At 34.8% G+C, this 13,441-nt stretch overlaps 1 protein-coding gene across 1 annotated transcript in view; it reads right to left on the reverse strand.

Annotated features, from left to right (window-relative positions):
- Positions 1–9,735: 9,735 nt before the first annotated feature.
- Positions 9,736–13,441, reverse strand: part of LOC149790708 (innexin unc-9-like) — a 73,173-nt gene continuing 69,467 nt past the window's right edge. Inside the window, exon 2 of the mRNA XM_089972758.1 lies at positions 9,736–12,631. Within this exon, the coding sequence (XP_089828884.1) occupies positions 11,659–12,631 (973 nt within the window). The 3' untranslated portion in view covers positions 9,736–11,658. The remainder of the gene's footprint in view (positions 12,632–13,441) is intronic.

The raw sequence follows: 13,441 nt of genomic DNA on the forward strand, positions 1-13,441 counted from the left end.
TATTTAAATGTAGTCCCGTCAAATTAAGTCAGCAGGTCCAGTGAAGATTTATCAATAATGAGAACATGACGTCACCGAGCATTTACAATCAGGGCCCAGAAGCCAAAGGTAAATATCGCACTTTCGTTTTCCTTAGCGTCAAAAGGAAAAATAAATGATTCAAGTCTTTTTGATTTAGGGTAATTCAAAGGAAAAGAATTTAAACTATTGTTTTAAAATAATATTACCCTTTTCATTGACAATTGGAAAAAATGAACTTTCAGAATTGTTTGTCTTAAATTTTGCACATAGGAATTCAGGAGGATTATTGCCTTATTTTAGGAATTCGATTACAGAAGGCACAGAATTAGTTCATTCCGATTCTGATGATATACTGGTACTTAAGATGGTTTTAAAAAAGTAGATAACGATATATTTATTTATTTTACGCTGTTCCCGAACGGTAAAGCATGACATGATTGATAATGGTGCATTTGAAGGACTGAATAATCATGTAACACATATTTATAATTGAATGGAAAGCAATCGCTGGTAGTATTATACGGGGACTTTAACGCTATGGCTAACACACTGCTTGATTTTGTAGCAGGCGATAAAATCGTAAAGGTATATCCTTGCTCGGCGACTATGTACAATTAATTAATGCATCGAGAATCACCTGACTATATGATTTTTCTTGTAAGCTGAGCGGATTCGTATGTCGATCATTGTGCTACGTATTTTAGTATAAAGGTAAATATTTATTTTTGTAATATTAATCATTCTGGGAAAAGGATCCCGGATCTACACCGAATTATTACTTTTTAAAAATGTGAAGGTCTAACATTCAATTCACTGTGTAAAGTTCTTATGCAACAAGTTACAGTTAGATATAACTACGCCTGATAGAACATTGACCCATTTCTGTTTAGAAATTGTACTTAATAGCAACATGAATGTAAAGACTTCATAAATCAGGTTTGAAAGCGGATTTTAAAGGAACATGTGAAAAGAAATGGAATATAAAATGGATTTGTGGCCTAAGATGTATACGGTAAATAGAAACTGAAAATTACAATGGTTTCAGTTTCGTGTCAGTCATAGAATTTTAACCAATACATTTTTATTTTATAAAATAACTAATGTATCATGCTCATACATATACATATTTGTAAAACTTCCCTGAAACAATGCTGCATTTGTTTTTGGAACGTAGTGCGATAACAAGCGAGTGGAATGATGTTTATCACTGGATTCGGAATATAGTGAATTTGAACGTTGTGCCAAGTGTATAATAGCTGCTCTTTTAGGAGATACACATATAGAAGAAATATATAAATTAAAATTGACTTGAAAACCTGGTGTAATTAGTAAATGTATTTATAAATTAAGCTCCTCATCATTCAGATGACTTTCGATGAAATAAAGAAAATAAAGAAAAACATCTGACATTAAGGTAAATCATAAAACTATTAAGAAATCGATTATTGCATCCCGAGAGATAATTAGGTTGGTAGCAAATAGTCTTCTTCAAAAATCATAAATTTCTGAACATATGCATTAATAGATTTTCAACTTTGAATTCATCTTGGTTTGACGTTGAATGTAAATGTAAACTAAGAAAAAGTTTCTAAATGTCCAAATGTAGACAGACAAAATGAGTAAGAAGAAAATATAATGAAAAAATGAGTCAGAATAGAATAAAATGCGTTTGGTTGAGAGGAAGGAGCTTATTCTATGAGGCACATACTAAAAACTGTCGGGAAAGATTTATAGATGGCCGAACGAATAAACTAATTGAAGCTCGTATTCGGAATGCTAATGAATACTGCAAGGTCTGAAGGCACGTGTTACTAAACAGATACCGGTTATATCAATAAATAAATTTGAATCTATGTTTTAAGTGTGCCTGTATGCCTCATGACCCACTTGTTAATGCCGATAATAAATAATGATTATATACACGATGATTTAAACATTTTTTGTTGGGTGAATTAAAGATTGCTATTTCGACAGGGGAAAACAGCAATTAAAGAGTTCAAGAATGGTAAAACACAGGGGCTATGAGAATCTATTATCAAAGTCTTGGAATATGTCAGGAATGTTCTCCAGACAAATTTGCTCCACATGTTTAATGATCTGTTTAATACTGGTATTTTTTCAGACATTTGGGCTTTAGTTATTGTTATGTATATTTATAACAAATATTCTGTAAATAAAGTAGAAAACCACCGAGGTATCTGAGCGTTATGGCTACACTGTTTACTAGGAATTTAAATAATAGAATTGTTAACTTGGCAGATGATTATTAGATATTTGTCGTAGCTCAGGCTGGTTTTAGAAAACAACTGACACTATTTTATTGTATATTGATTGATGACTCATGGTATTAATTCATATAAATAATTGTTTAATGCTTTTTGTGATTTTGTTTTCATTATAAAGGATATTTTATTTTATACATTATCACATAGTACAGTTTTCCTATAGCATGTATAGTTTCATATTTTTTATATCAGACCGTGTTACACATCATTTTATGTGAGTCTGATTTGTCGAAATAAGCCCATGCAATTATTATGCAGTATTCTCGTTACTGATTGGCTGCGATGGTGGAAAAACCTTTTGAACCCAGCCTTCTGGAATTTGTTGCTTTCGATGAACATTTTGGCGGCCACTCGTATCACGAAAGGGGACTTGGGGGAAAAATTGTCATTTCTGTCTGAATATGGCCAATTTATCACCGCAGAAGTTTGGTATGACATGTGTAAAATATGACATGAAAAATGGTCTAAAACTACAAGACAAGACAAACAACATAAATTAAAAGTAAGGGTATTGCTCAGTTGACGCAGGGATGTGGACGGGACCGTATAACTGTAACACAGAATCCACCCTATTTACCAGCGTGGTTTAAATGTTAACTTACAAAAGTAAATAAGCTAACCTCTGTTCAAAGAAGAATGTGTACATAATCCGGTCTCTCAACTGACAGAACTTTATCTAACCATAGCATATATACGCGGTAGATATGAGATGCAAATTCAACAAAAATTTTTTTTTTTTACGTCTTCCGTACATTCTACTGTTCCAGATAAAATACTGCAAAGATCTGGTCACAAATACGTTGCAGTAAATATGGGAATTTCTGAATCCATTAATCCTCCTTTCTCATGAATATCGCAACAATGTTATTGTTTAATTGTGAAAGTGACACTTTAGGGTAAACATGGATGGTGAACTGCCATCCTACTTTAGCTGGTACAGTGTACCGTATCGAACAATGTGACATCACACGCATTGGACATTCTGTGTTGAAACATAATTTTGTCATTATAAAATGTGTTGTGTTTATTCGGATGGACGCTTGTTCTTTAATTTATAGTTTGTAAAAATGTATAGTCTACTTTTGCTGGTTCAACTTCGTTTGGGGATATTCTCAACGCACAACAATTGAACAGTGCAGCATCTGTCAGAATGATTAGTATTCTTCCTTCTATCTAAATAATTTCCAATGAAATAAAAGCTACGTGAAAACAAATCTCAAATGGGTAATGATTTAATATTACGTTTAATGAAACTCGTTGAATAATGTCCAGCCGTTGCTGGCAGTAGCTGAAAATTATTCAACTGGTTTCCTAAATTCAGTATTAAATCATTACCCATTTGAGATCCTCTATTTACATTTACGAAAACGAAGTAAAATATTTACTATTGTACATTAAATGACGGAAAGTGTGAAAAGTAACGTGAGCTTCCATAACACCTTTTCGCAAGAATGTGTGTAACAGGCGTGTGTCAAGAAGAGTGATTGTCTCCCATCTTATTTTTAATATATGTCAATGACAGTGAAGAAAAATCTATTAACCGGGGTATTCAAGGCGCTGACATAAGCATGCTACAACTGTTTATGATTTTATGCACAGATGATCCAGTTCTATTTCTCAGCCAAAACATAGACCGTAAAAGGGTCTAAGTGCTCTGAGTCCATACTGTGAAAAGTGGCTCCTTACAGTTGATACTAACAAAATAGCAGATGATACTTGATTCTTCTATGAATGTTTAGTCCTAGGCGTCCTTAATACATTTTATCTCTCGGAATTGATTTCATATCCGTGGATTGCTTCACACTCGCACAGAAACGTTTGGTACATTAGCTTCAACGGGATTGATGGCCATGGAAAAATATTTAAATAAAGTTGCAAGTGTGCCTCTGATGATAACATGTAATAGTTCTGACACACTAATTATTAATTACTGATCAAACTCGTCGGGATTTATTGAAGGTACAGCTGTTGAACTTTTCCACTGAAACTTCTGAGGAATTCTAGTTGTTAGAAAATCTTCCCAAAATGATTTGTATACCGGAGAGGACTACATTACAGACCGATATATGTAGTCGTCCTGGGAAAAACATATCGGAAATTGGATATGTTTTTTTTATCCTGGATTAAAAGTCGTTGCCTGGGAGGAGTGTTGATAAAACAAGATGTTGGGAACATAAGTGCTTTTTTAAAAATCTTTGGCCAAAGAACGGCTAGTTGAAGTTAACCAGTTTATCCGACTTTGGCAATCTACAATTAGAATCGCCAAGATCTAGATTAAATCTAAATTTGTAGATGTTAGTAATGATTATATGGAGATAGCGGTTTTGTAAATGGAATCTTCTTGCTAAAAATAGCAATGCTTATAAGATTTTCTCCTTCCGTACCACATCCTGTGAAATATATATATGGAAATCGTGTACAACTGATATGTTTTCTTTACCGACACCTTTATCACATTATTGCCTACATCACGATGAGGAATGACAGATAAGTGCATTTCCCAAGGACACAGATAGACAGTCTGTTTGGGTTTCACAGGATGGGTATCAAACATGCGACTCTTGGATTAGCAGTTACACGCTCTACCATTTGATCTACCGCGGAGCCCGTCTGTTAAGTGATGTTACTGGGAATTTTATCTAACTTCAGACTAAAACTTTCATTTAAAATGATTCGTGTCATCATCGACAAACAAAACCCTAAAGAAGCTTTCTTGAGATCAGGCAAAAATGTCTTGCTTCAAACGGGCAAAGACATTTTGGGCCGAAGAGAAACTCCTATAAATGCCCTGGACGCTGACGAGTCAGGCATTCCTGCTTCCCTGACGCCACAGCAATGACAAGGCAGAAAGCGACGACGAAGACGCCTCGAAAAGATGCATTTGTTCTCTTTGCCTACATTTTTTAAATGTCCATTTTATAGTTTAGGTGTGATATTTTGATGTTCATTAATCTATTTGTGTTATAAATACATGTCTATGTTACTGTCTCTACTGTTTTTGTCTCTCCCTAGAATAACGCGTAGTCAGGCCACAACCTTGCCACATTGTTATCAACGTCCAGTACCGTGACGTCACGTCACCTGTTCCATTCCTATTTAACCCAACTTTCCATTGTCCGTAAACATCCCCAATATTCTCCATGTTAAATTCCCATTGTCAGTAAACGTACCAAGGTTGGTCTGAAAAACCTTGTCCGTAATCCTGCTCATGGGGTTCTGTAATGTATTTTCCCATTTCCGTAAACAGCCCTCATTACTACTCATGTGAAAAATGTATATTAGATATTATGTAGAAATATCTTGAAAGGTAGGAATTACATATATTGTTTACAATTTGGGGTAATATTCCACATAGTTGATGGAGATTTTTCATAAAGTTTATTGCGACATGGGTCAAGGATGTATATAAGGTACTTGACATCAAAATTATTAATTCCTATTTTTAAATATGTCTAGTCGAATCAGTCTTATAGTTGTGCTCAGTCATCATTCGAGAGGATTTTTAAAAAAAAATTAAATTACTCATTGGAAGTGAAATTGCTTATCGACTTTTGGACTAAAACACTATTTTGGGGTTATTGAGAAATGATTCAATTGCATTATGGATTATGTCGTTGTGAAACAGCAAGACTATTGGCACGTCTGCACTTTCCATACCACTGTTACATCCCAACATTCAAGATTGGAAGTAATTCTACAGTTTTGGACTTGTGATACAACTTTTACGATTATTTGGTTTTTAATTCACAATACTGTAGGTGTTACTTAGTATCCTAGTGAAATCAAGTATTTCTTTAATTTTACTAAACTTGTTGGTTTCGCGTTTTTCTGTAACTTATTTTAAGACAACAGAGCCGTAGGAGAAAATTAGAGGCTTGGATACAAATCGTCTTGGATACAAATTGTCTTGGATACAAATTGTTTTGAATATAAAGTGTTTTAAAATATTTCAGAGAAATGAAAACTGCTTTTGAACTTTAAATTCACATTGTTTTAGAATGTCCTTAGTCCCTGGTGAAGATATTTATTTCATATATTTGAGAAATCTTTGGTGAAACCAACAGGCTTTCAAGGTATAACGGTACCAATTGCGCAAGTTCAGGTGGGCGGAGCTTAAGGTGTATGGAACATTGTATTCAGAATTAAAGAACAACACTAGATGTGATTGGTGCATTATGTAAGAGTTGTACTTTCTGTTTGGCTTAAAAAAAAGTTGAGCCTCTTGGCAACATGTGAGTTTGTGTTAATTTCTATCTAGATCATATTTTGTATTTTTTATGATTTTTTTTAAATATGGTACACATGGCTGAAAATGTGCTTGTTGTGACTAGATAACTCTTACCCCTGTCTAGTTCCAGTAGAGTTATCTCTCTTAAATGCAATGGAGTACCTGGTTATGTCATTGTCAAATTGACAATCTAGCATTGTTCTATATGACAGTGTGTGACATGCATGCCCATGTAGGACAGAAAGTATATTTATTTCACAAAACATTAGCATTGAGGTATATGGAAAAACAATTGGTACCGTGATACCTCAATTGTCATCAAAATAGGAGAAATTAAATTGCAATCTTTTCCAGGAATGATTAGGGTACTTGAAAGGTCTAGTTACTTGAGCTTGCTAGACATTATGCTATTAGAGAAGTAACAGAATGCTAGGTAAAGCAAGAGAAAATATACAGTGAAAAAGAATTTAGTTTGATACAAGTGCTTTGGGTATAATTAGTTCGGATAGAAAATTAAAATAATTGTAGCGTAAGGAACAGATGGAGATAGAGACAAGAAATCTTCAGTTTCAGAAAGAGATAATAAATAATGTAAATCCAAAATCAGAAATAAGAGAGGCAATACAGAGAGAGAGAGAGAGAGAGAGAGAGAGAGAGAGAGAGAGAGAGATATGCATATAGGAGAAAGAGAAATGCAACTGAACTTAAAATAATTAGAACTGGCAAGAGGAAAGCACTTCCCGCCCTTTACACACAAGTTCAGGTTTCGATGTTACCATAAATATTACGTTAACACCACTTTCAAAGATAAAGATCACTTGTTTCCTCATTCTTTGAAATTAGATGAAACTTTGAAATGGCAAAACTCATTACGTCTACACGTCACTTTCGGTACAACAGAGTGCTGATTATAACATGGTCAAAAATACATCTTGAAGGATTATGAGTTGGTACCTGGACACATATATACAAAGGTTTGCTAAAAAGAAATTGGACAAACCTATGTAAAAATCGCATCGGGAAAAGAAGTGCTATTTAATACTGAGCCAAGAAGCTTGCTAAAGGTTATAATACCATCCGATGTTTCAATCAATTGAAGAGGCCAAGTATTCCTTCCAGGGTCATCACAAGATGGACACAGCGGCAGCCATTGGTAGTGTTTGATGGTCACCATTCTCAATAGAACCAACTAGATATGATACCAAGGTCAGGGGTAGGCAATATACAGCATAAGAATTCTTTTAATGAAAACATGATGTAGATATAAACTTCTATTCCGGAATTTAGCCAACAAGAAAGTTAAAATCACAGCCGTAAAGATAGAATTATTCCGGCTATTTCCTTACAGAAAGTAAAACTGATGAATTTTTAATCATATGCTTTAGTGAAGCACAGTTAAATTCTAGCATTCATATGTATAGTTTCACACTGTCATGGAGACGGCTTCATGTCATATGTTTTAGATAAGCTACTTTGTAAACGTCTCAACGATTCGAATTTTGGCTGTCATGACATTGAACGAATGTGGATTGAGATCATGTTACCCTCGAATGAAATACCCCTACGGGTAGGGCATAGATCAAACTACTCTCGTACCAGTTTCTGGGAAATTTATGAAACTTCAGTTGATATCGTTAGTGACACTTGCAAACATATTGTTGTTATGGGGGACTATAACACTGATTCACTTACTCCTTCTGTTCATTCAAACTTAATCGATATTTTTTTTTCAAGATATAGTCTACTAAATGTGATCACACATCTTACACGAATTATTTCTATTCGCAAACGCTTGTTTGATACAATCTTTGTAAGGAGTGGTACAACTACACAATCAGTATTAAAGTGTACCTCCAAGCGCCCTATAAGGGCTCCGTCTGGATTTACAGCAAATCTGATATAAAAAAAAATTCAACGCTATGATAACAGGAACTAACTGATTAGATCATTTGATAACACCAAGAGAAATAGCAATTCGAACTGATATAATCACAGTCCCAACGGTTAGAATTCGCTGCGTTGTGTATTCCTTGTAAAATTATTATATTTTGCCGAATTGATAAACAGCGATTTGATTCTCAATTAAGAAATGTTATTAGGAAAAAGTACAGCTCACACAAATTTGCAATTTATCGTGTACTCCAAATAACTGAAATAAATTCAAAGAAAGCATGAAGTAAACAACATAAAAATAGGCTAGAAAGCAATATATGAATACTACTGGTGTTCATTGTTCAGGAGAAAAATCATTTTGGAAAATTACAACCTCAATATTAAAATAGAGAGATATCTATAAAATGTAACTCCACCACATTAAACTATAATTAAAAGAAAACGCTAACGTGTTAAAAGCGTATGTTACTTCGATTTCACCTATGGATAATAGTAATGTGCTCCTCCCTATTTTTAAAAACAAAAGATTGCCCTGATAACTTCAACGAAATTACTATATCTGAAAAAGAAATTATTGATAATGTTAATTATATTTCTGTAAACAAAGCCACTGGGCCTCATGGAGTAATTCACAAAATGCTCCACGACGTCAGTGAAACACCACTAACAATTCACTTTAATCGATCATGAAAGGAAAACAAATTTCAAGTTAAATAGAAGCTTGCTAAAGAGTGATTTGTACGAGGTTACCAAACTATTATAGACCAATCTCTCTATTTAGCTGCGTCGCAAATTATTTGCAAGATGCATTTGTTTAAAAATGTATACTTATTTTCATAAACTGCTTATATTTTATAAGTATTAATCAGGATACCTTTCTGGTGACTCCACTGTGTTTTGTTTTTAAAACTTATTCAAATTAAACGAGGATGTGCAAGCTCATAATTTTTGTTTGTATTTGTTGAACTATCAAAAGATTTTTGATCAGGTCTGGCACATAAGATTATTAATAAAATTGAACGAATATGGTGTTTCACGTAATTTGATAAAATGACTTGAAACAATTATCTAAGTCATAGAAAACGTTATTTGTGCACGATTCTTATTCACAGACAGTGATTTTACAGGCTGGTGTGCCACAAGTTCCGTACTTTGATATATCGTTTTTGCTAACTTGCGTAAACGTAATTTCTGCTGGTATGGGCTGTCTCTTCTGTTTCTTGGCAGATGACTAAAGTCTGCATTATTCATTCCCTTATTGTTGAGAAATAGAGCTTGTCATTAGTAATGATTTAATAAAACTGCATAAATGGTCCAAGCAATTGCGTTTTAATGTTAAATCAAGATAAAACTGGCTATGTTTTTCACAAGCAAGAACGTACAAATATTCGTGAACTTGTTTATAAAAACAACCTTTTCAAGTATGTGGATTTTCGTTGCCATTACATTCATCGTTTATCAAAAGGACATGTGACATAGCTAGCATTTTAAAAGCAACACGCATCAGCTTGAATTGCCAATCTTTGTCAACTAAAATACAAACATGTAGACTTGCAAATTGTATCAAAACTATATATAACTTCTATCAATCCAGTCACTAAATATGCCAGTTTAGTGTAAGATAGATGGTTTTAATCAATTCTGAAAAGCAACAATAGTTAGAGGATTTCCAAATGCACTAGTAGGCAATCGTTCTATTTTGAAACAGGGAAGGAAGGTCCGCAGTCGAACTGAAAGAGAAAAATGTTATCAATATCATACGACATTTAGACAAGACAAATTCGGGACCGTCTCATTGAATTTCTACGCATCCTCGTGTCCGAGCAAACAAATTACAACCTCCGACGTTCTAAGAATAAAATCATTTGCAAGTTCAGGCTAAATTCAACCAAATAATCTTTATACCCTCATCAGTGGCTTGTGGAACAATCTTGAACAAAATACTCAATTAAGCATGTTTTACAGTGCTTTGAAAAAGTGTTTATGTCCAAATATCGTATCTAGCACAATGCCTAGGTTTGGTCATCGAACACTAGATATAATTGATGCTAGATTACAACATTTTGTAAGCTCATTAAAAGCTGATCATTACCATGTTCAACATGCTTACACCCCTTTGCATATTAAATTGAAAAGCCGCCGTGCATTTTTCCATGTTCTGTTGCAAGGCAAGTATTATCAGCAGCGAACTGAGTTTATTTGAAAATGTCTCGCAGTGATATTTCCAGCTGTTAGTTTAGATTTGCTGCTTTGGCGAAAGATCGATGCAAATGAAAAAAATTAGAATTCTGCCGAATGTACATTCCTTGCGGTTTGCAATCCAATGATGACTGAATTGAAGTGATCGGTCTTGAAAAACAACTGAGCGTATGAAATTTGAGGAAAATATTTCGTTTTAAAGCATAATCGATACCATAAGAAGCCTCGTTTTGAAAATTATCCAATATGGAGAAGTATTGCTAATAGGATTTTCAGGACGTTCAACATGGCGGTCAGACTGGTTGTCAGACCGACAGGTAGCTTCATTTAGAACTAAAGAGATAGCAAACGACGTTATTCATCGAAAACACAATATCGATATGACCATCTGTTCCAGTCACGGCGGCCATATTGGAAACCCGAATGTCTCCATTCTTTTAGGATCAATTAGTTCCTGGAATGAATAAATTTTCAGTTTGAAAGGTTTCGTGCTAATACCCCCGATACTTCGGAACAGTAAGGATACGATACGCGTTCTGACCAAATGACGACGCATAACTACGGTCGCAACATGAACGACGAACCATCGAATACGCCCCACTGGTCTACCTAGAAGAGTCAACAAATTATATAAATTAATGCAAAATATATGTGTGACATTTCTGCTCTTTTTGAGTGTCTCAAAACATTTTGGTGAATACGTTGTCAGCACTATTAACGACTAGAAACGCTCTACAAAAGTTAATCAAGGTTATGCCAGTTCATGTTGATGAATAGTTAATTTTTGTTGATATTTTCCGAGGAATCTTTTGAAGAGACCGTCAACTCTATTTCCTATTCGAGAGACAATTCTGTGTCAAAATATTTACTTTGTTTGTCTGGGAAGATCTTGCAAAGGCAAAGGCAAGGGACAAAATCGATTGTGACCATATCTATAGAGTTCTTGGTGATAATAAATAGAACAAACACTCCATCATCTCTCAATTAGTCAGCAAATCGGCAACAAAACTTCTTATTAAAAGAGCTTCCAGTCTAGCAATTGATCACTAAGTATTTCTTTTCTCGTTTCAAGGCAATGATGTAAATCCAACTGAAAAGGTTGAAACATGTCAGAATAGCGAGAGCGAAAAACCAAAACCACAGAACGAGGAAGATTTTTTCATTGATGAGATTGATGTAAAGGTCACATTGTGTGGTCCCTTCTTTGATGTTGTCCAGTTGCCTGATCTCAAATTGGCATGAAATAGCAAGAGGAAATTGTGGATTCTCTTTCCAGGGTTCGCTCTTTATCAGCGAGTCAATAACTTCGAAACCGTACATATAGTTTGTAGCCAGAAATGCGTCAAGTAAAAAGAACTGTCCAATGACATTGCCAAGAACGAGGACTTTAGTGATAACGAAGATAACAGTAAAATCCTTTCCTGTTCTTCTGCTACAGTTGAAGCGACAGTAACGTATTAGTGTGTCGCGAAACCGAACAAGGCGCCCATAGCTATATGTCCTTTCCGTGTCCAACCTTATGTCAAGATGTAAATCAAGATGAGGAATAGTGCGTCCACGATGTTCAGGAGATTGAAGAGGGTTCGTTTTAATAATTTCAACTACATTGGTGAGCTTAATTCCAAACAGTCTGTTTAGAAGTTTCCAGACGATATTCGGCACCTTGAAGAGGAAGGCCTGAAACGCGAGGATTAAAGGCACCCATTGGTAGTACTTGATTTCCGTCTCAGCTACCGGAATAGCGTCTCCCCAGGGCATACCATAGGTGTTGAAAGACCAGCAGTAGTATTCGAGATATTTTTCGTACCAGTCATTAATCTCAAAAGTCTTAAAAGGGTTGATGCAGTTTATCGGGTTGCCCACAAATTGGTGCGCAGTGACGTCAAGGGCAAAAATTATTAACATAAACACGGTATATGCGTAAATCACTCGTTCGATCCAGTCATCATACCTGCTTCTCCGTAATTTCTTGAATGTTGGAACACCTTCCAAAGTACCAAATATCCTGCATAAATAGAGGGAAATGATACGTCATACGTGCCCATTCAGTTTTGTACGAGGGGCCTATACATTTAATAACCAAAGTTCGAAAGTGGAAATTGTTTTCAATGCTGCAATTTCAGAAGAAGAAGAGCACATTTGTGTTTTAAAACTATGATTTACTCAAGAGGTCGAGATCTAAAGTCAAATTTATACAGCATTTCGATAATTATTACAATTTGTTTAAACTAACATCGCAAATATGGAATTATTTAGAAGCATACAAGCTTTTGCAAACTTGTTTAGTTCAATCCGCATTTGGCATTAGTGTTGTTCAGTTTTAAGTTCCATTCTTTATGAACCTAAATGACAGAGGATCTGTTTTTGACGTTCCTGCTAGAGACTTAGCAATCTCTTCTGAGTTTGTTCAGATAAAGGACGGGGCATGATGGATAACTAGGATGTAGGGTGAATGGTGGAGCTTCTACAGGATGTGGAGGAAACAAGAACACAGTTTACCTTTTAAAAAGCTTTGGAAGGAAAAGCACTTTTATATTAGAGAGATATGAACTAAGTAATTGATAATATCCTATACGCTAAACATCTTCTGTCATGACAGACTCTAAAACAGTAAAATAATATGCCGAACACAATTATGATATTTCTTCCATGGTTTCTTTTTGTATAAAGTATCAGAACTCTCTGTAGGTACGTCCTGGACTCTCCTGATTATCTGGATATTACTCACGTTGTATTTTATATGGCTTTACATTCTTTGAACCCTTCATAACTAAGCGTATGGACCATATTATACTAACACGGGACGTAAATTCCC

The sequence above is a fragment of the Sinohyriopsis cumingii genome, chromosome 10 (genome assembly GCF_028554795.1).
Source record: "Sinohyriopsis cumingii isolate HCF-2022 chromosome 10, ASM2855479v2, whole genome shotgun sequence".
In the NCBI taxonomy this organism is placed as follows: Eukaryota; Metazoa; Mollusca; class Bivalvia; order Unionida; family Unionidae; genus Sinohyriopsis; species Sinohyriopsis cumingii.